We start from the raw sequence: 25,859 nt of genomic DNA on the forward strand, positions 1-25,859 counted from the left end.
TACTAGACCACGTTGGCGGTCTTCACAAGGTAGAACCACCCACTTAGAAGCTAGATGTAGTATGCAGCCGCTAAACTGGCAGCTCCCATTGCTTCACTGCCACCTCATGATGCCTTCTGCTCTGGGAATTGTAGCTCTGTGAGGAGAATAGGGGTCTCCTAACAACCCTCAGCAATTTTTCCTAATAAAATGCATTTGTGTATGTCATTTTCACTAATATATACATTTTAATTTTTATGCACACTTTCCCCTAATATATGCATTTTTGTAAACATTGGTTGGAGAACTGCATTACAAAATTCACAGAAGTACAAATTTCAAAGGATGGCTGTGTTTCAGTTCTCATACTGTTTCGGAAAGTGTAGATTTGATAGATTCACCTTTAAATGCAAACCAAATTAAATTTCTCCCCCATCTTTAGTGCGAAAAGCACCACTTAAATGGTTCTGGTAGCTTATCTTCTTGCCTTCCAGCACACAATTTGCTCTTACATGGTCGAGGTCTGTGGCAGCTGTGATTTGCAGCTGCACATCTGTCTGTTCACCGTCAATGGTTTTCCCCTCGATGATGACATCCCACCGCGCTATGCAAGTCCGAATGAAACAGCTGTCATTTTAAAAGAAATCACTCAGGCTGCCAACGGCCGATTTCATTGGTTTGGAGAAACAGGTATGATGGCATTCTCCAGAGGTGGTGAACACATTTTATGGTGGGATTATGTCGCCCTCTTGTGGCCTGAGACAGGAATGCAGACTGGTCTTTGTCCATTGGACACCCCCCCACCTCAGTCCATTTCCTGTCTCAGCACGGAGCAGATGTGTTTCACCACTACCCACTACTTTTTGCCATAAGGCTTGCGTGTCTTCTTCATTTCTCCACTGGTTGTGTGTGTGTGTGTGTGTGTGTGTGTGGTCTTTGTCCTTCTAAATTGTATGTGGAGTGAGTCAGCGTTGATTACCAAAAAAAAAGCCTCCCTTGTGCCATTTACCTCTCATCCCCTTTCTGTTACCAGTTTTCTATCCTACAACATCCTTTTCCTCAATTTCCTTCTCTCCTGCTGACCCCACAGTCTTTCCACACAGCCTGTTGCCGTTGGCGGTACCAAGGAGATAAAGAATACGATAGGAAGAATAACAAAAAGGGCTACCGCGCCGCAATGTCAAGCATCATTAGACCCACCAAGTCCTGTTTGGTCATCACTCACTGAGGCAGGCAATGGGGGAGCTGAGAACAAAATGGCGGCTGCAACAGCTGCAGGTCAACAGAACACATCTGCTCCAGAAGCAACAACTGGGAACACAGTGGAGAAGCAGTTAGCAGTGGAGGCAGTGCCTCCAGCCCAGTTACTAGGGGCTAGGAAGGCACTCTACACGGAAGAGGCACTTTTAAGCAGCACAAATTTAAGGCGCGCAGCAGAGTTCCTGTCTGAGGAGGAAGGGATTTCCTGGCCTCAGCAACCACAAGTTCAGTTCAGGTCAGGAGCTATGGTACAATGTCCTCCTCAAGCAAGGACTTTGTGGGTTTCCAAACATCCCCTAATGCATGTCAGTGGGGATGGCTTGGTGGCTGGGATGGAGGCTGTTTGCTGCAATTGCCTGCAAGTTGAAAAAATACAGAATCAGCACAGTGCCCAGCCCACTCCATTATCCAGCAAATAAGGGAAGCCCTGACAGGCGATATAGCCCATTAGATTAGAGCTGTAACTGCTGCTGAGTCCAAGGCAATAGTGACATCTTGTGGTCACAAAAATACATTGCAACCAGAAACCATTTGAAATGTAAACATTCTAGAGATAGGAACATCACTCAGACTACACAGCACTCAGCAGCACCATTTAAATCAACCCACCAGACCCACATTCAGTACCTAGGGTTAGGGCATGTAATGACACGTTATCCCCACAAGCTGAGCTAGAGGCAGCTTTGTCTAAAAACCCTGTAAATCCAGACTTGGAGGAAGGGGAATGGTATTGAGGCTGAAAAGAAGGTATCTTACAGACTTCAAAGATGAGCATTTCATTCCTCTTCTTTGCAAGGGATTATCAACTTTGGATCTCAATGATAAGCCACCTGAGCCTGTTGCCGTGTCCTCAAAGAGTGCTCAAGTACTGAAGGCACCTACATCTAATGACAAAGTAATACCTATTCCAGCTCCTTTTAAGAAAGTAACCAAGTCAGAGTGGGACAATCCACTCCAGTCCAAAAGGCTGATAGTGTTGGCAAATAAGTACTATTTACTAGAGCCAGAGTTCATGGATCAACTTAGACCACCTGCTATCGACACACCCATCTCCTCCATGGTGACCAGTGTAATGATCCTGAAAGGAGAGGCTCAGCCCAGGGATACCACAGACAAGCGTATAGACTACACTTTACACAAAGTACACAATGCAGCAACACTGCCGATTCAGTCTCTTGTATAGATTGATGAGCTGCTAGATGACCCAGACTGGTTGCAGGAGAGACGGTGGAAGATGCGCGTAAAAATTTCAAGAGCTGCAGCTTTTGTAGTGGATGCCACTTTGGATACCACTCAGTGTGCAGTTAAGTCAGCAGCAACAATAGCCACTCGGTGCTCTTGTGATGCGGACCAGTCCTCAAGACTGAATTTGGCTACTGCCCCTTATGTAGGTGGCAAACGTTTTGGTGAGGAAGCATTAAAACAGGTCTTGGTAGATTTGAAGGAAAACCACAAGTATTTGTTATTCACTACAAAGAAAGAAGGTGGATGCGTGAGCCATCATTTTTCTCCATACCAACACTCCTTTTGTCCCTTCAGATTCTGGGGAAAGGAAGAGGGTCAAGATCAGGGAACTTGTCATGGTCCAGGTAAAGATTTTAAGGGGCTGGTCAAGGAAGCAGCCCAAACAAAGGCAGTACAGGTAACCAGGGCTAGGGAGCATGCCTCACTAGATTCTAACGCCAAGATGGTTCCAGCAGGGGGGCGCCTGCAGATTTTTCACCAGAGGTGGCAATCTATGACCACCAATAGGTGGGTTATCACTTGGTGAGGCACGGGTTGAAGGTGGAGTTCAAGCCTCTTCCCCCTCAATGTTACCTTCCTTCTCCAGTTTCCACAGTAGCAGGAAAAAGGTCAATAGTTCAGAACAAAAATCACTCTCTTGCTAGAGAGAGCAACCATAGAGCCAGTACCTTCAGAGAGCTACCTCTGAGGTGTCTGCTCAGTGTTCTTTATTATTCCCAAGAAAAACAAAAAATGGAGGGTGGTGCTAGACCTCAAGTTCCTGAATCAATTTGTACATTACCGAAAGTTCAAAATGGAGACTCTAGCATCAATAGAGCAGGTTCTTCAGCTAGCAGACTGGCTAGCATTGATAGATCTGAAGTAGGCATACATCCACATTCTTATCCACCCTCAACACAGATGTTTCTTTCATTTTGCATATAACCACCATCATTTCCAGTACCAGGCAATGCCCTTCGGACTTGTCTTGGCTCCCTGAATATTTACAAAGGTCATGATGACCCTGGTGGGTCGTCTTTGCCTCCAGGGTCTTCATGTGTATCCTTACCTCGACCTTCTCATCAGGTCTCAAATTGCACAGACAGCAATCACAGACATTCAACAAACCCTAGCAACCCTAGAACATGCTGGTTTCATTGTGAACTATGAAAAAAGCAGTCTGCATCCAATGCAGTCAATAGTTCACCTCAGGGCACTTTTGAACACCAAGCAGGGGATTCTGTCAGTATCTCCGAACAGGGTGTGCAAAATTCGGCAAACATTGCTCCCACTTCTTCAGGCTTCTTCTGCAGATTTGACGTATCTAGCAAGAACACTAGGACTGATAGTTTCTACTAAACAGGTGAATCAGTGGGCTCGACACCACACCATACCTCTGCAGTAGTTCCTTACCAGAAGGCAATAGCCTGGAGGAGACGTCTGATTGTGAGACTGCCACCAGTTGTACATCTTGCACTGCAGTGGTTGTGTCAGGAGAGGAATTTAACAAAGGGGAGTTCCCATAATAGAGCCACAGAGAATAGTGTTCACCACGGATCCAAGTTTGATAGGATGGGGAGCACACTGTCAGTTCAGATACATTCAAGCACAGTGGAAGAGAGAAGAACTACATCACAGTGTGAATTGGTTGAAGCTGAGGACAGCGCACCTAGCTCTGTCTTTGCCTGGATGTTCCCCATCAGACATGTTCTTCTACACACCAACACACCGCAGTGCAGGCACATCTGATCAGGCAAGGGGAAACCTGGTCAAAGAGCCTTCAAAACAAAGCAACACTGCTAGCTCTTGCTCTGGGCAGAAAGAAATTTGGTTGTGGGCAGAACACATCAGAGGTGACCTGAACATCCAGGCCGATTGGTTGAGCTGGCAGAGGGTGCAGTCGGGAGAATGGCAGCTGGCAATGAATGTGTTCCACCATTTGCAGGAGTTGTTTGGCACAGTGGCGGTGGATCTGTTCGCCTCACATCACGATCACCAGACTGTGCGGTTCTACTCAAGGTATCAATTCCTGAGAACAGAGGCAGTGGATGTGCTCTCAGTGGATAGGCCACCACATCTGCTTTATGCCTTTCCCCCAGTTCCACTGCTGCCAAGAGTACTCAAGAAGATCAGGACCCAGAGGGTGCACATAATTCTGGTGGCACCGTTCTGGCCCAGGAAGCCTTGGATGTTGGACATTCTTCACATGGCTACTCAAAATCCATGGACTATTCCCTGTCAGCCAGACACAAGGGCCTCTGGGGCATCCACGCCCAGAGTGGTTTAGGCTCGCTGCTTGAAAATTGAACAGAGAGAATTAATAGCTGCAGGTTCCTCAGAGGGTATGATCAATACCATTTTGGCATCACTCCGCCCATCAACCATCAGGATATATACATCCACATGGAGGGCATTTGGCCAGTGGTTAACAGCACATAATGTGTCTCCATCACAGGTCATGGTGAAGGTGTTGCTTGAGTTCTTACAAGATGGCTTATATATGGGCCTCAGGCCTACGACGTTGAAGCGTCAAGCGTCAGTGATTTCTTCAATTCTGGGTGCGGCGACTTCTCAATCTTTGGGCACTCACCCACTACTAAAGAGGTTTTTGAGAGAGGCAGGCCTAAATGTCCCCTGGTGGTTCACAGATTTCCGAGTTGGAACCTACATAAGATCTTGCTAGCTCTACAGAGACTGCAATCTGAGCCCCTGAAAACTAGAGCCAGTGTGGTGTAGTGGTTAAGGTGTTGGTTCGAATCCCCACACAGCCATGAAGCTCACTGGGTGACCTTGGACCAGTCACCGTCTCTCAGCCTCAGAGGAAGGTAATGATAAAACCCCTCTGAATACCGCTTACCATGAAAACCCTATTCATAGGGTCGCCATAAGTCGGGATCGACTTGAAGGCAGTCCATTTCATTTTTTCCCCCAAGACTGATGTCTTACAAAGTTATGTTCCTAGTTGCAGTCCTGACAGCACAAAGGGCATCGGAATTGGCAGCTTTGTCAGTGGTGAAGCACTTATGCATTTTTCATTAATTCAGAGTTATTCTAAGAAGAGATCCTTTGTTCACTCCAGAGGTCAATACACTGTTCCACAGACAGCAGGAGCTAATTCTTCCAACCTTTTGCCCAGCTCCAACATACCAAAAAGTGAAGGCGTTGCATCCTCTGGTTGTCAGAAGAGCCTTGAAAGGTTACATAACTAGGACACAACCTACTGTATAAGGCTCACAGAGTCGCTGTTTGTATTCTTCAATCCAACAACAATGGGCCACAGAGTAACAAGCTCAGCATTGGCTAGGTGGTTGAACGCATGTATTGCCTTAGCATTTGAGTCCATGGGTTTGCCAGTACCAAAGAATATAGTGGCTCATTTCACTAGGGCAGCTGCAACTACAGTGGTGTTTTTTCTGAATGCACCTTTTCATGAGGTTTGTAGGGCTGCTACATGGGCACTATAAGATTGATGACTACACCTCGGCGGAGGCAGTGTTCAGGAGACAAGTTCACCAGCAAGTTATTTAAGTGTATAAGTAGCCCACTTGGGAGGTATAAGTTTTAGTACATCCCACAATGACATGTGTTCACCACCTCTGGAGAAGGGATCGGTACCCTTACCTGAAAGGTGTTTCTTAGAGGTGTTGAACACATGACATGGGCCCTCCTGGAGTCAAGTACATATAAGTGGAAACAAATTATATACAAGTACATATAAGTTGAAACATATATATGAGTTGAAACAAGCTTTATTACAGTTAATCTCATTTTTATTTCATTTTAATGAGTTAAAACAAATTACATATGAGTTGAATCAAGCATCATTCCAGTTTATCTCATTTTAAAAGGTTTACCAGGGTTATTTAGGCAAGGTTTAGATTTCTGCAAATATTTCTTACAGTTATTTCCTTGTGTGACTGCTCACAAACTATGCTCCTTCTCCTCACCATGAAACATACTGAGGTGGGGGGGGGGTCCAACGCACAAACACCAATTCCTGTCTCCAGCCATAAGAGGGTGATGTAATCCCACCATGCCATGTGTTCAACACCTCTGATAAACATCTTTCAGGTAAGGACAACAGTCCTTTTTGTTTGTTTTAATTTACCAAGCCTATAAAATGTAATCCCAGACCAGCCAATGGATACCAGTAAAAGAATAAAGGTCCAAATCAGATGTGGGGAAACGTTGGCCCTTCAGATGTTGACTACAACTCCCAGCAAGCATAGCTAATGGCCAAGGATGATGGGTGTTGTGGTTCAGCAACCTTTGGAGAGCAAACGGTTCCCCAAACCTGGTCCAAATGAACATAATATATTTCTATCACATAGATAAACAACCGTTTAAAATATTTACACCAATTTTACCCCCACCTGCCCATGAACTGTACACATGGTCTTGTCCAGAACTGGGAATAATCTGCAATCCCACGGGGACCTGCTTTTACTTTGCTTTCTTATGATTCCATTCTTCTCATTCAACCCTGCACTGTTTCAACAGAAACACGACTGGGACAACCGAGGAGAAATCTACATTATTATTATTATTATTATTATTATTATTATTATTTGTAGAGTTATTTTATTAATTTTATTTTTTGTATGTAATTCTTATTAATTTTTCAGAGAAAGAACATACAAAATGGATACAAAAAACTTAAACATATAAATCTTGTTTCAGAAAAGCCTGCAAGCCAGGCAAGTACCGAGGAAAGGCATGCATCCCACCCATTTGTTAAGTATCATATGCACTAAGCTAACACATGCATTAGGGAGTTGTTATTCTTAAATAAACAATAGCAACCTTCATTTTTCTTAAGTGTGGAGTTGCTTATTAGTCTACACATTTTGTTTAAGTGCTAGAGAGTTTGAGAAGTTGTGCATCAGTGTCTGTGTTGTCCTTTTCTCTCTCTACTTCCCCCCCCCTTTCTGCTAGGCATCTATGAAAGTGATGATATCAGCATTATCCTATCCGAAATGGAAAAAGCCGTCAACTATTCTCACAAGGTATAGGTTTGAAGGCTTACGCCTCCTTTTTAAAATGGGCACTATGTTCATTATGCTGAACAGGATGCATTTTTTCAGCCACATAAAGGATCTGTTTCACAAGACCCATCTACACTGTACATTTAAGGCAGTGTCATACCACTTTAAACAGTCATGGCTTCCCTCAAAGAATCCTGGGAACTGTAGTTTGTGAAAGGTGCTAAGAGTTGTTACAAGACCCCTTTTCCCTCACAGAGCTACAATTCTCAGAGTGATTCAACAACCAATCCCTCTTCCCAGGGAATTCTGCAAACTGTAGCTCAGTGAGGGGAATAGAGATCTCAGTGCCCTTAGCAAACACACTTCCCAGAATTCATTGGGGGGAAGCCATGACTGTTTAAAGTGGGTTTAAGCAGGGTTTTTTATGTGATAGAACTCACTGGTATGGAGTACAGGCGTTTCTTTTTCTTTTTTGCTCATTGCAGCCATTTTGTGCTTGCACTCCTGGCACTTTTATCAATATATGAGTACAAGCACCTCATTTTTTACCTAAAAAAAAGTGCTGGTATAATACTGCTTTGGATGTATAGTGCAGAAGGGGCCACACTTAAGAACTTAAGAAGAGCCCTGCTGGATCACACCCAAGGCCTATCTGGTCCAGTCTCCTGTTACCCACATTGACTAACCTGATATCTATGGGAAGCCCATAAACATGACATGAGCATGACATGAGCAGAATAGACCTCTCCCTGATGTTCCCCAGCAAGTGGAATTCAGAGGCATACTGTCTTCTATACTGAATATCATACATAGCCATTATGACTAGTAGCCAGAGATAAGTTTATCCTCCATGAATTTGTCTCATCCACTTTTAAAGCTGTCCAAGTTGTTGGCCATCATTTGGTGGCAACCTGAGCATGCTGGTGTTCCAGTAGTAAACCTATAAAATGGAGAGATGCATTTCCAAATTTGCAGTGGACACAGACTTGAGAATTGCATCCTATGATGATGATCCTATTATGATGATGTTAATGATTACTTGGGAACCACAACTTATTATGTTGATGATGACTGGTGACTGGAACCATATCTGTTGCTGATGTTTAATTCTTACCTTATTTACCCATTTCAGATTGGACCTCTCAAAATAGCTTTGAAACAAAGACTGAAACAAGAACAAACAATGTTCTATGGTCAAATCAATGTCATGCTTTTTAAAGCACATGGCTTCCCCCCCTCCCAAGAATCCTGAAAACTGTAGTCTAGCTCTCACAGAGCTACAACCCCCAGCACCCTTAACAAACTAGAGTTTCCAGGATTCTTTGGAGAAAGTCATGTGCTTTAATGTATGATGTGGATGTGACCCATATTCCAGTGGAAATAGAAAGAGATGGTGATGCAAACAAGAAAGAGAGGGAGGACAGGAAATAATTTTTTATTCATCCCCAAGGGACACCCGAGCAGCATAGCAGTGGTGGGTTGTGTGTGTGTGTACCTGGTAGGGGAGATACTTTGATCACGAAGGATCTATCACATTTCTACCTCATGTCCCCAAGTGTTTGGGAATGCACCCTCCTTTCATTCTTTTCACCCATCTGAAGGCCATCCATTAGTTAGTTTCTTTGGAATTTAGCCTTGATAGGAATTGATAAGGCTACTGTTAAATCTGTCATGGAATGTGCTTGCCTGGGAAGGTCTAAGCATTGCCTTTTTGTTTTCCAGTGTGCCTTATTAGTGGAAACCTTAAGGCAACGTTCAGGCTGTCGAGTGGCTAATCAGGCAATGCCTGACGAAGACCTAACAATGTTGAAGAAACAGAGGAAGAGCAGGCCATCAAAACTCCCATCTCCAAAGCTGACGGCTCTCACTCTTGCCAGAATGGTATGATTCAATCTGGTATTTTTAAGATGAAATCTGTCTTCATCAGTGCCACCCACCATATACAGGAGAACAAAACTGTATTTACGATTCCCATTCAAGATCAAGCTATCGATTCCAATTCTGGAGCTAAGAAGTTGCCTTTTGTTGTTCAATTTTGACAGTCAGGAGGTTGTCAGTGGACAATTCCATTAGAGCCAGCATAAAGCCTGTATGCATGATCAAGGATGGCTTGGTTTAAATCCCCAGCTGCCACAAACTGACTAGGTGCCCCGGGATGCTGTGAGTGAATTCTGTGGGTTACCTATGCACTGTATGAAGAAGTAATTGTGTGAGTTTGTGGTGGACATCTATAACCAGTGGAGGCTTGTCCATTAGGGCAAGTGGGGCACTTGCTTCATCAAGATCAATCTGCCTTCAGCCAGCCCCCACCTGCCTGCCTTCTTACAACTAGTCTAGGGTGTGGCCCTGCCTATCAGCTTCCTCCTCCTTAGTCTTAGTGTTGCCCTTGTTACAGGTTTTGTCAAATGTTAACTGTACCTTTGTAGAACTTAAGAGACCACCATGATGGGGACAGAAATGGCACAATAAAAGCTCTCCTGTGGCGTCCTCCAAGTGCAAAAGCAGAAATTCCACCAGGTAAGTGGATAAACTTGTGGATTTGGATTGCTAATGGCTTGCATGGTTACAAATGGACGTATTTGGTGTCGCAAGCTTTGTTTACAACTAACTTGATTGAGATAACCAGGCCTAATGAGTAGTGAGGCTCCATGAAGTGGGTAGGGTCCCCAAGGAAGAATTAGATCCACACAGCTCCTAATAGGGATTATTTATTTATTTATTTATGAAATTTATATCCCACCCTTCCTTCCAGAAGGAGTCCTTGGAAGCAAGATGTTGGCATGGAGAACAGTAGCTGCAGACTTTCCAGTTTGCCTGCAGTGTTGAATAATCTCTTAGTCGTGTAATAAGAGGATTCTTTCTTCTTGGGTTGATGCATCTGATGGATATAGGGTCAGAGGGTGGAATTAGATGTTGCAAGCAGAGATGGAAAGATCTGTCAGTTTCTGTTCTCTGTTTTCCAATCTTAAATTCAGGTTTCCACATTTCTGCAGCAATTTGTGATTTTGTTTAAGTTCTCATGAAAATTTGTGAGGATCTTAGTGAGAATTTCTCCTAACACATTTTTGTATGCAGTTTTTGACTAATGAACACATTTTTGCATGCAATGTCCCCTAATATATGTATTTTTGCAAACCTTTTTGGTTGGGGAACTGCAACACAAAACTCTGACAAATGTGCATTTTGAAGGCTGGCTGTGTTTCAGTTCTGGTGTAGTTTCAGAAAGTGTGAATTCGGTAGGTTCACCTTTAAATGTGAACTAAATCATATTTCTGCCCCATCCCTCATTACAAGGAAAAGGCAGGGTCTTTAATTCCATGTTTTTGCTTTGTAATGTTAAGGGGTTGCCTTTCTTCACCCACAGATTCTTCCTCCAGATGTTTCCCTCTCTTATTTTTGCCCCAGTAAGCTCCAAGGACTGGTGTTGAGATGAGGGTGGTGGATTGGATAAGCCTGAGAGGACAAATAAAGGAGAATTGGTAGGGAGAGGACTGGTAGGCCTCATCCATCCTATACATTTAAAGCACTATGATACCACATTAAACAGTCCAAAAAATCCTGGGAATGGTAGTTGAGAGTTTTTAGGAGACCTCTATTTCCATCACAGAGCTACAAGTCCCACAAGAGGGATTGATTGCTTGGTTTAATTGTGAGGTTTGTACAGCATGGTGCGTAAGAGATGAACTGCAGCTAGTGCCGAATGTAGTTGTCCAGTTATTGGGGCAGCAAGATGGGGTCATGTGGCTCTGATCCTCAAAGTGCAGCAGTGGCTCCAGTAATCGTCTGGGACAAGGCCCAGTTAAGGTGTTGGTACTGAATAGCTTAGACAGGAGTTCCCAGACAGTGGTCCATAGCCTTCAGTCAGATGGACTGTAGCATTTCTGTGAAGAATTCTATGGAATTCAAATTGTAATACAATAAAATACAGTATAAAAAATAAAAGAAGGAATGAAATACAATTAAAAATCATACAGCATCTAGCATAGTGCATTAGTTGCTACAAAAGGCAAAAAACCCCAAAAACCACCACTATTATGTGGTCCACCAAGATCTCAGCAATTTTGGTTTTCAAAATGGACTGTGGACATTTAAAGCAGCTGATGAGGGCAGAGCTGCAGTGTTCCAAGCTTGGCAGCCAAGTTCCAGGGCCAAATCATGACCCTCTACAAGATTTGCTAAAACACTAGCTTGGGGGAGACTCCGCTCCTTAGCCCCATAATTGAAACCCAACTTGGGATGATGATGATGATCAATAAACTTTCTGATAGACATCACATTCTTAGATGCAATAGAATTTTTTTTGTTATTGTGTTGCAGTACAGTCAAGCAAATTTTTTCTGACGAGTGGAAAAAAGAAACAGAACTTAAAGTCAAAAAAACGTCCGGAGGTTTCTTTCTCATTATTTTATACCGACAGAGGAAAAAGCGTAGGTGGGTTTCCCAAGTATGTGGGATCTTTTACTTACCAAACCAGCAATGTTTTAAAACTTTCAGCATAAGCAAATGCTTACCAGATTCCCCGTCCCTCCTTTCCTCTGTCACATCGCCCATCTCATTCCAACAAAGATTGATTGATATTGGGGGGGAGGGAGGCACCCAAGTATTTCAAGCATCAGTGCCATGAGGACAGAGTTTACTGGTATGGGGCAAGTTTCGAAATCTGGCTGGTAGACATAAGAAGAAATTGCAAAAGGGGGCTGCTTTAGAAGCATTTGTTGGGTTACTTTTTGAGCCACCTCCCTTGGCCCTATTTACACTTGACACTTATGTTGGTCTTTATGCCACTTTAAGTCCCATTGCTTTCTTTCACATGAGAATTATAGATGAGAATTCTCTGGCTAAGTCTTATTTGCAAGGGGCAAAGTGGTGGCAGAGGGGGAGAATTTCAGCTGTTATTCAGGAAGGTGGAAAGGTGGCCAAGGGTTCTTCCTGGTGACTGTCATTATGCCCAAAAGTAATCTGAAATAATGCTATATGATGACTTAGAGGAAATTTCAGTGGTGGTGGTGAGAGAAAGTGGCTCTCAGGTGGCTTGGAAGGGAAAGGGGCTTAAATGGCAGCCATCAGCCCCACTGGGAAGTTGCTGTCCCTGCACTCCTGCTGGGAAACTGGGGTGGGACCTCTGAGCGATTTTGGCCACCTGATTTGGAGTTTACAGGTTTTCATCTAGGAATGTTTGACTCAGCTCTAGCAAATCCTCTGTTAGGGGGTTAGACTGGTACTGTCAAGGCAGAGGGTTGTATCCTACTAAGTTTGACTCAGAGTGGGACCATTAATTTTCATGGGTCTACTCTAAATTAGTCATGCCCATTCATTTTAATGGATCTACTCTAAGTAGGACTAATACTGACTACAGCTCAGAGGTTTACCACTTCATCTGCTGTTGGTGAAAATTAGGTCCATATCTCATTTCTTGCCTGGCCTCTGGCCCTCCCCAGTAACAGGAACATTGGAAGGGAGAAGATCCAAACAGATCACCGAAAAACCTGCTCTCTCCCATGCCTGATTTGGATTGGCAAGTGAGGAGGGAAAGGGAAGAGAACAGTTACCTGCAGGAAAGAGAACTCAAGGGGTCCTTTATGGCCGCCTCCTCAAGCCTGGAGCCCTCCAGCTGTTGTCGGACTACAACTCCCATCGACCCCATCCAGTGTGGCCAACGGGCAGGGGTGTTGGAAATTGTGGTCCAGCATCTGTAGGGCACCAGGTTGGGGAAGGCTGCTGTATGGACTTGTAGCAGGGATCTGATCCAGCTTGAATTTGGCTTGCCTGTCCCAAACGGTGTTGTCCTTGATGGCCTGTGAAAGAGGCAAGTTGCTTGCATTTGGTTTGCAGGCTGATGACAGCAACTAGCTTAAATGATTTTAAAAGGGGATTAGACAAATTAACGGAGTATACACCCTGGAGTATAAACCCTGGTTATAGCTATATGCTTCCTCCAGGCTCAGAAGCAGCATGCTGAGGAGGAGCAATAATGCGAGGAGGCTGTTGGCCTTCAGGTCCTGCTTGAGGGCTTTTCAGAAGCATCCTGTTGGAAACAGGAGGCTGGACTTGATGGTCTGAGCTGGTAGGGCTCTTATATTCTTAAGAAGCAAATAGTGAAATAGTGTGGTGTAGCTAACGGCTGAGTGTTGGACTATGACCTGGGAGACCAAGGATTGAATCCCCACTCAGCCATGAAGCTGAATGGGTGACCTTGGGCCAGTCAGTTTCTTGGCCTAACCTACCTCACAGGATTTTGAGGACTAAATGGGGAGGAGAGAATCATTTACACAACCACGTTGAGCTCCTTGGAGGACAGTAGGGATATAAAATGTAATAAATTATTATTATAATAATTTGATGATTATTATTATCATCATCATTAATTGAATTTATATTCCACCCTTCCTTCCAAAGGAGCCCAGGACAGCAAACACATCAACAAAACAATTTAACCAAAAAAAAAAGCATCTAAAAAACATTCCAAAACATAGTTGCAGTTAAACACATTCTAAAACACAATTGCAGTGATCCCTGGGTTGCCAGGAACAGTCCCCTTCAGCTTCAAGCAAGCCAAATGCAAATTTGGGATAAGCCAACCAATTCATGCTGGATCAGATCCTTACTACAGCCCCTTCAAATATGCCCCCACCAAATATGCATGCCATATTTTTAATGCATGCAGCACATTTGTGCCTAGAATGGAACACTGCTATTTCTGCTTCTCCTCGAAGGTGCAGTTTATAAAAAATATGCATACTCCAAAAATGTGAGAAAGTCAATTCCTGTGCCCGTTTTGCCTCTTGAAGAAGAAATATGCTCCAGCAAAGAGGTAAGAAGTGCTTCATGTTCCACTGCCTTAATGATTTCCAGAGCTGTGTTAGTCTTTAAGATGCTACAAGTTTCTTTATTGGTTTTTACAGTCTCAGTAGGAATTGCTGTTGAAGCATTTAGTATGTCTTTGGCTGCTATGCATCAAATACACACCAAATTGTGTTTTATTAGTTGGAAATGATAGCTCTTATGTTTGAATTTTGTATCTGTAAGCCACATCTCCTTTGTGGAAAGGGAAGGTGGGTGATACATTTCTCAATAAACAAGACTGTTGAGTGAATTTATTACTTTATTGTCCTTTCTCTCCAAAAGTGGCTGAGCAAATTCAGCATAAAGAAATTGAAGCTAGAGTTACCAAGTCTCATTTTTGGACCCGAGTGCATGCATCAGAAGCAAATGGTGGAATCTTTGCACAAGAAAGTGACAGCAAAATACTGTGACATCTTCCCTAGTGTAGAAATGCACGTATGTCCTATGGTTTTATCTCCTTTAGTAGCACGAAATATATTTTCTGTCAAATTCTGTCAATTACTTAGACATCTCTTTGAGGGCAACATTTTCCAATACAGTTTTCTGTGCATGAAATAAGATTCACATTGGCCTTTTGAGGTCATAAAATAAGTTGCTGCTGTACATATCAAAATGCAGGTTCTTAAAAAAAATGAAAATCAAAAGACTGCAGAGAGATGGAAGAGAAAGGATGCATAGCATTCAGGACAGACAAAAGAAAGTCTGTTTTCACACAGCAATTAGTTAATCTATGGAATTTGCTCACACAAGAGGCAGTGATGGTTGCCAGCCTGTATGGCTTTGGAAGAGCTTTAGACAAATTCATGGTGGATATCAGTGGCTATTAAGCATAATGGCTGAGTTCTTACCTCCTGAAGGCAGAGTGCTGATGTGTTCAGGTGTTGCTTGCAGGCTTTCAACTGGGGCAACTGGTTGGCCACTGTGAGAACAGGATGCTGGACTAGATGGGCCGTTGTCCTGATCTAGCAGGCTCTTCTTATGTTTTCAACACTTGGCCTGGTCTAGATGGATATAGCAGTGATCTTTATAAAAAAGAATTAGGCTATATTGATCCCTCATCTGATGAATTATATTTCATTATATAATTTCATTTTATATGAAATGGTACCAATAATTGGGTGTTAGAACAAATTAAACCAGAACTGTCACTAGAAGCTAAAGTGATGAAACTGATATTATCATACTTTGGACACATAATGAGAAGACCTGGTTCATTAGAAAAGATAATAAAGCTGGGAAAAACCGAAGGGAGTAGAAAAAGAGGAAGGCCAAACAAGAGATGGATTGATTCCATAAAGGAAGCCACAGACCTGAACTTACAAGATCTGAACAGGATGGTCCATGACAGATGCTATTGGAGGTCGCTGATTCATAGGGTCGCCATAAGTCGTAATCGACTTGAAGGCGCATAACAACAACAATGAAATGGTAGAATCCCCAGACGGGTGAGATCCTAAATTGATTGCTTCTTGCTGTCCAATAACATTGTTAAACAAGGAATGAAAGATATTTACATCCATTTGGCTAACAGACTGAATCAAATCATTTTCTCAGTCATCCACCTTGAACAAAGAAGCTTGATGTTAGGCAGCCAGATCTCAGATCCTATCTGCTGTCTTCTTAATATGTTGTATCATAACGAACTAACCAGAAACCCATTAGCGATAATTCTGCTAGATGCTTGCAAAGTGTTTAATTTGTCTAGAATGGGGTTGTCTGTTTAAAGTTGTTAAAAAATATCTGATGGAGGAGAAATTTGTTCTAGACCTAGACAAACAGTGTACCAAGAACTCTGATGTGTTAAAAGTCAATGCACAAGACACGACCTATTTCCCTGTCATGGGGCCAAACAAGGATGTCCTTGATCTCCTTGCGCTTAAAGGCAGAGCTAGTGACTAACATCACTTGTAGCTTGGCTCTCAAATTAATAATTCTCAAGATTACACAATGAGCAATTGATTTTTTTTTAAACTCAATTCGTTCTGAGTCAAGCTTGGTAGGTAGGGCCTATGGCCCTCAACTCCCACTACCAGCCCTCCAGTTTGCCTTTACTTTTTCTCCAGATGTACCCAGGTTCACACTGTGATTAACTACTTAAAATGCTGACTTAGACTAGGGACTCCTACCCTGCCTGTCCTATGAATATCTGATGTAGCCTTTAATTCGCATCTCTACACCTGTAATGACACACTGTGAACTGTGTTTTTAGGGTATTGTGAAACATCTGCAGGTTCAACCCAGGGATTTGGAACAGTACATTGAGCAGATGGAAAGAGTGTTGCGGTGCTATGTTCGAAGAGTACAGTGGCTTCTGTCAGGTGTGTACTGCCCCTAAGACTGGGAAGTCATTACAGTGTTGATAGTCTATTGACCTAGGATGTATAACTTTAATCACGTAGCCTTGGGAGGTAAGTGGCTTTTCACAGATGATGGACTGCAGTTGAGAAGGAATTCAGTTGTTCAAGATAATCCCAAGTGTTTGGAGTAAGGCAAGATTTTGCTCTACTCGGTGTACTATACTGGATCTCCATCTCATCCACAAATTTTCTTCTACAGTTTCCCCAGTCATTCTCCATACATATACAAAGAAGAAGCTAGTTACTGCTGTTAATAGATATTTTGACAAAAATGGATCGGCATACTTGTGAGTGGAGGTGGAATGATTTTGGGTGCTTCCTGGTGAGAGGAGGGAGCTCCCAGGATGGGGAGTGTGTAGTTGTTGCCCCCACCTTTTGGTGAGCGAAAGTTGGCGAAGTGGGAGTGATGCTGCTACCTGTACTCACGTGCTTGTGTCTTTGGTGGGTGGGGATGGCTGTCTCAGTTGTATTTTTGTGCTTTGATCTGCCAGTAGTTCTTATGATTACTAAGTTAGTTCTTTTAGTTTATACTGATGCTTAATCAAAATATTTTGTATTGTTTCAAATGTGTAATTTTGTTTTTATTATATTTGTGATGTTTGCAAATACTGTAAACTGCTTAAAGGCTTCTTTTGAAATATGAAGTGGCATTATTATTATTATTATTATTATTATTATTATTATTATTTCCCTCCCCCAACCCTCCTTGATTCCAGACAGGGAAGGGGAAAAGACTGTATCCTAGTGGAAGCTAGTCCATTAGGGCAAGTGGGGCACCGCCCCACCAACCTCAGTCTGCCCTCAGTCAGCCCCCACCTGCCTGCCTTCTTACTTACAAACTAGCATTGCCTATCAGCTTCCTCCTCCTCTTTAGTCTCAGTGTTGCCCTTGTAGAACTCTGCGGGGAGGAGGAGGTTGGGGACGAAACTAGACTGAGTTGGCTCTGCCTGTCATTGGCTCTGGCTCCGCCTACTGTTGAGCTCCCTGTCTTCCACCCCACCAGTCCTGTTGGGCACCAGCCACCACTATCTACGAGGCAAGACACTATCCATCCGTGTTTGGTGGAATGTCACTGTGTGAAGTGAGGATGGGGAGTGATGGAATATGCAGTCTCCTCCCATAGAGGATATAATAATAATAATAAAATTTTATTTCTAGGCCGCCTATCTGGCCGAATTAACGGCCACTCTAGGCGGCGTACATAGACTAAAATATAACATAGAGTAAAATATAACATATAATACAAAACAACAATAAGTATACTCAATCCAAACCTACCCCCATCATACAAAAATATGCACTCTCTCGTGTTCAAAGCAGAGATGGGCTGGTGTTACTATGAGTCCACCCCTCCTCCAAGGAAAGGTTTTATTTCAAGCAGTGGCAGCAGTACCTCTGTCAACCAGAAACCTAAAGCCGACTCTTCCAGTACAGAGTGGTCAGCCAGGAGACAGTTAGAGAAAGCCCACTGAACATTCCAGTGTGCATGACCCTGGAGGAAAGCTCATGGGAAGTTCAGCGTGACCAAAAGACAGGCGTTTTCCATTGCCTTTTTTAGATTTAAGAGCAATGGCCTTACATGAGAACAGAAAGTGTCTTGTCAGCCTGATCTAATTTGCCATCACTGTAATTTTGAGATAGAAATTACAAAGCAGGGCAGGTGATCTCATTCACAGGCCAGCTTATGTCTGTAGAAGGGTATGCCAGCTTTTGAGTAGCACAACACTTTTACCAAGTTTATTACTTAAAATTATCGTTCTCATTTTTTAATATATGTAGGAAATGAAGACTAAAAGATAGTAACTTATGCAATGCCACTTCATTTTAACTACGGAGCTATGACTTCAGCCCATATTTGTGGGCCAAGCTAGATGTGATGGGGACAGACCTGTTTTTTTAAAATTGGTGTTGCCCGGGCCCTGGGCTTTCAGGTTTAAGAGAATACCAAGGAATCAATATGACAGACTCAGGCTTACTAACAAGGAGAGTTTATTGAGTAATAACAAGCATACATACCCAATGGATCAGACTGCAAGGCTCTTGCATAGAACGTTGACCAGTCTGAACCCTGAGCTGGAAAACAAGAGTGACTTATATAGCGAAATCTTTGGCAAGGCACAATGGTGACAAATACATGATTAGTTGCTATCTTACATCAGATCATCGCTTCTTGACAGGATATATGATTAATTATTCTATATCAGGCATCAAAGCAATTCTATGGATAATAGATTATGACTACCATCTTCGAAGCATCACAGCATTTGATCTGAAGCATCAAGGCACTTGATTGATTATTCATTCAAAGTGAAAGACATTGCGCTAATTAAGACTACTAGCAAACAGATAATCTTGACCTCTTAAACTACGCTGTTGGCAGCATTTAGCTCATTAGCCTTCTTAGATAAGGTGTAGAGTTGCTCTTCTTGGCAACACATCAGTCTGACCACTCCCTGGCACGGATAGCTTGTTAGTTCCTCCGATAAGGACCAGGTGAGCTATGAGCCAACCGTTGACTGTTCCTTGACCTATCTTGCTTGCTGCCAAAATGAGCTGATTGGGTACATTGGCTGTCCTTTGACCATCTACCAAGCTGCCAAGATGCTAAATCATAGCAGATGCTGACAGGTACCAAGACTCAAAGGAGGTGGAAAACCACACACAAGCTTCCATGCCTAAAGCAGCTTTATATTTGCCCTTATAATAGCTATATATTTGCCCCCCCCGGCCTGTACAATTGGGTATGTTTATGTTAAAGTAAATGGGTCATATGGGTGTCCCTCCCTGTGTTCATGGCTTGTCTTCCCACAGTTAGTATGTCCAGGTGCTTTTTCCCCTCAGCTGATCTCTGACACTGGAAGTGAGTTTGAGGAAGAGGCTGTGGGAGAGATGTCACAGAACAAAGAGGATTCAGCTTCCGTCAGCCATTTGCCCCTATTTTGTTCTAAAAATAAGATTTTCCCCACTTCCAGTTTTATATTTGTCTGGGGAAATTATGAGTTTGAATCAGGGATGTGGAACCTGTGGCCCTCCATATGATGTTCTACTACAGCTTTTAGTGTGGCAGCGCCTACTGTTTGGAACACCCTGTCTATTGACATCAGGCAGACACATTCTCTGTATTCTTTTTGGCGCTGGCTTAAAACCTTTCTTTTTTTGGCAAGCCTATCCAGACACACAGATGTTGATGTGTTTTAATCTTTTCAGTCTGTTGCTATTTTTAAAATGTTTTTAATTACTTGTTTCATAGATTTGTTTTTTAAAAATGTAAACCACTTAGAGGTTTTTTGCAATCAAGCTGTATATTTTAATTTTATTTAACTTTTGTCTATATTTGTTGCTTTCTGCTGATTGTGTTTATTCTGTTGTTTGATGTTATTGTAATATTTGTATTTTAACTTTTTGTGCACCGCCCAGAGAGCTGAATAGCTAAGGGCGGTTTATAAATGAAATAAAATAATAATAATAATAATAATAATAATAATAATAATAATAATAATAATATACATTTTGTTAAATAAATAAAATAAACTCCCATCATCCCTGACCGTGGGCCATACTGGCTGAGGCTGGTTGGAGTTGGAGTCCAATCACATCTGGAGGACCATAGACTCTCCATGTCTGGTTTAAATGAATGGATCAGTCACTGTCTAGTCTAGTCTGGTGCTAAACTTAACAGGTCCTTCAACTAAATTCTCTGCCTGAAAAACACTGCTTAAAAGGGTTAATATATGTTATGTCCTGGCTTCCAACCACAGAAGCAGACTCAGGACTTGAAGACTGGTTTTGCATAAGACTTTATTCCAGAAGTCAGCGCAGGGACAAAGCATCAAAACATATGAGACATATCAGGATACAGAACAGGTGCAAATGAGGGATGGAAGTAGTAACAGAGACCTTTTGCAAGATCATGCCCAGACACTATAAATAAAAGAGAGGTGGGTGGGCACTTTACTTGCCTGAACTAAATAACTGAAGCTGTCTTTTCTCCAGTCTGCATGCTCTTGCAGAAACTGTTATTTCAGGCTCTGGCAAACTACCCTTATTCTTATCTCTCAGGAAGAGTCTAGTCGGTTCATTAGAGTCTATCTGTTCAAAGGCTAAGTCTGGGCTGGGTGCCAGTAAGGATTTCTCTCTCACACAGGTGAAGGGAGGTTACTGACATTCATAGACTCACTAGTCATGGAGCTGCTAGAGGTTTCTGGAAGCACTTCCCTCATGATTTCCCCAGTCCCCTCCATAACATCGACACCCCCCTCTCAATCATCCCAGTCCTGCCAAGCATTCTTCATGGGGCCCATGACATGTTACCACCTTCAAGAGAGAAACTGCCAGGCCTCTGGGACAGGACACAGCTGATGGTGACAAGTATGGATCCACAGGCAGTGGAGACTGGTGGGTCTGATGTCAGTGGGGCAGTGAAGTTGCTCCAGGGCTGTCCAAGGTGCTGAATGTATTTTGGAAAGTCCTTGAAAGTTCTGACTAAAACCCAGAGTGGATTCACATCAGTCTCCACTGACCACAGGCCTAAAGCAAGATCATGGTCAGGTTTCTGGGGGATACAGGCAAGGATCAAAAGGGCCAGAGACTGGTGGTCAGTTTCCAAAGGAGGCAGGAGATGAGAAGCGGCCTGTTTGACTATGCAATGAGACAAGTGGCTCTGATGGAAATCAGGTGACCTGGTTGTGAGGGTTATCCAGGCCTCCTTATCCAACTCTTGGGACTTTCCCCAGAGCAAGCTCTTTTTTGGAGTCATCCCACCCCACTTTCTATAAGCCACACCCCTCACCGGCCCTGCTCAGATGCATCTCCCTGGCTGTGATGTGTCCTTGAATTGTGATAATGCCTCTTTCTTGCCTACATGGAAAGGTAGGTAAGTCTGCATGAGTAGACTTGTGTGGCTACAGTGTAGCCTACTGAACAAATGTCTCATTCATGGTTCTGCCCACTTGCTGCCTCTTGCCCCACCTATCTTTTATCTCTGGCCCCTCCCTCCACTGTGATATGGTCCCCAGAAGGTTGCTCATGAAGAAACCGTCCCTTGGGCTGAAGAAGTTTCCCTGCTCATGATCTACAGCTCCTCATCAGTCTACTTTATAATTATTTCTTTGCTGAGGGACCAAGATGATGGAGCTAAAGTGCCAAAAGCTGGCAGTGGGAGAGCCTAGTTCAAGACCCCCTTTGTCACCTTACACCATGGGTGGGGCAATTGTGGCACTCCAGATGCTGAACTGCAATGTCCATCATCCCTGGTCATTGGCTGTGCTTACTAGGGCTGATGGAAGTTATAATTCAGCAACATCTGGAGGACCAAAGGTTCCCCAGCTCTGCCTTACACAAACAGATTATTTCCAATCCATTCCTAGAGTCTAATGAGACCTGTGTCAGAGGTAGTAACAGGCTGTTTTTAACAAAACTGTTTTTGACAAAACTGTGCCATAATTGCTGGGTAAGGTGAAGCCATGGCATGCCATCAGATGCTCACCGTTTTATTTCTTTCATAGGAAGCCGCCGATTGTTTGGTGTCATTTTGGAAAAAAATGTTTGCATCCTGATCGATACGTCTGGTTCCATGGACCATTCCTTAGAGAAGGTCACCAAAGAGCTCACCTCCCTTATCTGGGAACAATTAAGGAAGAATAATATCAAGTAAGGAAGGTGCAAAGATGGCCTTAAGATAGGTATGGGGAATCTGTGGCCCTCCAGATGTGGGTACAACTCCCATCCGTCATGAGCCCCACAGAATGGGCGTGGGGTGGTGAGAATGAAGAAGAGGAGTCAGACTTTGAGTGGGAAGGAGGTGCCAGTGACATGTCTTCAGATGCCCAGGAGTCTGTGAGCTCCTGTGCTGTAGCCAAGGACAGTTCCAGCCACGGCAGTTCTGTCCCTTTGGATTTAGTTACCAGCGAGGATGCCCGTTCCAGTCATGAAGATGATTCTCCACCTACCTTTCACTGCCTTTCTCGGCCTGTTCTGCCGTCACCACCGCACAGCCTCCCTTCTCCTGTTGGAGAGGATCTCACTGAGGCGGTCCACCCACCCTCTCCCCAGACTCATAGGAGGTGGTGCCAGCAATTTCAATGGGCTCTCAGTATCCCACTGAGAAGGAGTGCTCATCTGCACATGTGCTCTCCTCAGTGACACTCAGCCCACGCAAGTAGGGTGGCTGCTCATCCTTACTTAAGCTCGGCGAGGAGGCGTGTCTAGTTGCTGTGACAATGTGCAGTGTAGTCATGCCTAGTTATTGCTAGTAATGAAACTGAATCCTGTATAATCTGTAAGCTGATTCATGAAACACTCTGAACTGAAACTTTCCATTAAATCTACTAAAGAAAAACACACCTCTGCATTTGTTTCTGACTTCAGTGGGTTTGGGCAGGACACCATTATCCCTAGCCATTGGCCATGCTTGCTGGGGCTGATGAGAGTTGTCATTCAGCCACATCTGGAGGACCACAGGTTCCCCACCTCAATTACAGTTCTATTGCTTTCTCATTTTTCCAGTCTTAAATTCAGCTTTCCAGATTTCTGCAGCAATCTGTGAATGTTTTTTTTAAAATCCTCATGAAAATTAATCAGAACTTGTACAAATTTCTCCTAAACACTTTTTAAAATACAGTTTGAATAATGTGCACATTTTTTCAAGCAACATTTCCTAATATAATGTATTTTTATGTTATTTTCACTAGTATATTCATTTTTGTGCACGTTTTCCCCTAATATATGTATTTTTGTAAACATAGGTCGGTTGGAGAACTGCATTACAAACTTCAGAGGTGTATATTTTGAAACATGGCTGAGCTTGGGTTGTCATATTGTTTTGGAAAGTGCAAATTTGATAGATTCATCTTTAAATGTGAAATCCTCCTTGGTCCCTGTTCAGAAGACTGCCCTCCCCACCAAAGTACTTCCCTTACAGATGTGCAAACACACTCATTTTTTCTGCCTTCTGTAGCAAATGTAATGCACTTTGCTAGATGCTGTATAATTTTTAATTGTATTTTATTACTTTTATTTTGTATACTGTATGTTATTAATAAAGAAAGGGTACAATCTGAATTTCATAGAATCCTATAGAATTAAATATGTAAGCATTCTTCACAGACACACTGCGAACCACTTGAATGAAGCTTGTGGACCACTAGTGGTCCTTAGACCACAGTTTGGGATCTCCTGTCTTAAAGCATTACATGCTGATTTAGTTACATGTCATAACTGGCCTGTCTCTTGGTCCTTGTAAGATTTTATAAAAAGATGTCTCCAACAGTGCTTCCAGGTGGGAGTTTATTGTGGAACTGATGTTGCTCATGCACATGGTTTTTTGTAGTCCCTACAAGACATCAATCTTGTCATCAAAATGTTAAAATGCCAGCCTGCACTTATTTTACATTTAGTCCAGATTTCCCCTTACTGCAGAAGATCCGATAAGTAAAACTAACCTATTATGCACCTGCAATTGCTCCTGGTGTGAAAATTCATTAGCGCATATACATTTTTGGGTGGCCAGTTTGCTACATGTGGTGATGTTTTGGTAGGTGGCCTCTAACACCACTTCAGTTTCTTTGTTTTGTTTGTTTAAAAGCATTTCTAACCTGCTTAATATTTCAAAACAATCTTTTAACTCTGCATACAATATGAAAATAATATCCATTTTTTGTAAACCACTTAGAGGTCTTTACATTAAGGAGGTATATAAATTTTGTTAAACAAATAAGTAAAACAAAAGTACATTAAAACAATCCTCCATGTGAACTGACATTGTAACTAGTTTAGGACTCTTCAGGGTTAAAGCCAGCACTTTAAATTGGACTTGGAAAGTGACGAAGCCAACATAGATTATGATCACTACTATTGCTACTATTTAATTAAATTTATATTTCACCCTTCCTTCCAAAGGAACCTAGGGCAGCAAAGATGGCATAGTACTGATGTAATAGGATTGATAATTATGTTTATACCCCCACCTTTCCTCCAAGGTTCTCCCCCTCCCCATTTTATCCTTACAACAACCCTGTGAGGCAGGTTAGGCTGCGAGACCATGACTGGCCTAAGGTCACCTATTGAGCTTCATGGCTGAGTGGGGATTTGAACCCTGGTCTCCCGGGTCCTAGTCTGACACTCTAAGCACCACACCACACTCTCAGTCAATAATCTTGCAGCCCTGTGTTTGACCAACTGAAATTTCTAGACCATTTTCAAAGGCAGTCTCATGTAATGTAAAGAAATTGTTACCAGAGCATGGATAAGTGTAGCAAGGAAGGGTTGCAGATGATTTTATCATTGGCAAAGTTGGGTCAATGAGCCAAACTGTGAACCTGCTCCTTTTGCAGGAGTGCAACACCCTCCTGGAAGGAAGGGCAGGATATAAATCTAATAAATAAATAAATAATAAACAGTCCTGAACACTCAGTCAGACAGATGAGCCACTCACCAACAGTATCTCTGTCTTCATTGCTGGTTTAATGGCCCTCGACAAGGCCATCATGGCATCGGTTCAGAAAATGCACTGCTGCATCTCCTTGGATAGATGAAAAGGAGAGAAAGGGCTGGGTGTCACTGAGCATATTGTTGATAACCTCATACTATATCTCCAGAACAAATCCCGTGATTTTGTTCCTAGGTGAAAATTAATCACCATCTTAGGAAAGCCTGCTTGAGACTTAGCCAACAAACTTGAAAAATCTGCATAGGCAGTCACATGGCAAAGACCTGGTTGAGCTAAATAATTTTTTTGCTTAGTCGATTTTGCATCCCAGTTGCATGTTGAAAACTGGGCTATAATAAGAACATAAGAACATAAGAAGAGCCTGCTGGATCAGGCCAGTGGCTCATCTAGTCCAGCATCCTGTTCTCACAGTGGCCAACCAGGGGCCTGGGGGAAGCCCGCAAGCAGGACCCGAGTGCAAGAACACTCGCCCCTCCTGAGGCTTCCGGCAACTGGTTTTCAGAAGCATGCTGCCTCTGACTAGGGTGGCAGAGCACAGCCATCACGGCTAGTAGCCATTGATAGCCCTGTCCTCCATGAATTTGTCTAATCTTCTTTTAAAGCCGTCCAAGCTGGTGGCCATTACTGCATCTTGTGGGAGCAAATTCCATAGTTTAACTATGCGCTGAGTAAAGAAGTACTTCCTTTTGTCTGTCCTGAATGTTCCAACATTCAGCTTCTTTGAATGTCCCCGAGTTCTAGTATTATGAGAGAGGGAGAAGAACT

The 25,859-nt window shown here is 43.1% G+C and overlaps 1 protein-coding gene across 1 annotated transcript in view; it reads left to right on the forward strand.

The window, feature by feature from the left end:
* The window catches only part of VWA3A (von Willebrand factor A domain containing 3A), a 74,643-nt gene that overhangs the window by 37,887 nt on the left and 10,897 nt on the right, over positions 1–25,859 (forward strand). The window contains exons 19-27 of the mRNA XM_061600303.1: positions 474–669; positions 7,399–7,469; positions 9,171–9,329; positions 9,875–9,965; positions 11,766–11,879; positions 14,162–14,259; positions 14,574–14,726; positions 16,501–16,609; positions 22,153–22,297. Of these exons, the coding sequence (XP_061456287.1) occupies positions 474–669; positions 7,399–7,469; positions 9,171–9,329; positions 9,875–9,965; positions 11,766–11,879; positions 14,162–14,259; positions 14,574–14,726; positions 16,501–16,609; positions 22,153–22,297 (1,136 nt within the window). The remainder of the gene's footprint in view (positions 1–473; positions 670–7,398; positions 7,470–9,170; positions 9,330–9,874; positions 9,966–11,765; positions 11,880–14,161; positions 14,260–14,573; positions 14,727–16,500; positions 16,610–22,152; positions 22,298–25,859) is intronic.

The sequence above is a fragment of the Rhineura floridana genome, chromosome 17 (genome assembly GCF_030035675.1).
Source record: "Rhineura floridana isolate rRhiFlo1 chromosome 17, rRhiFlo1.hap2, whole genome shotgun sequence".
Taxonomy (NCBI): domain Eukaryota; kingdom Metazoa; phylum Chordata; class Lepidosauria; order Squamata; family Rhineuridae; genus Rhineura; species Rhineura floridana.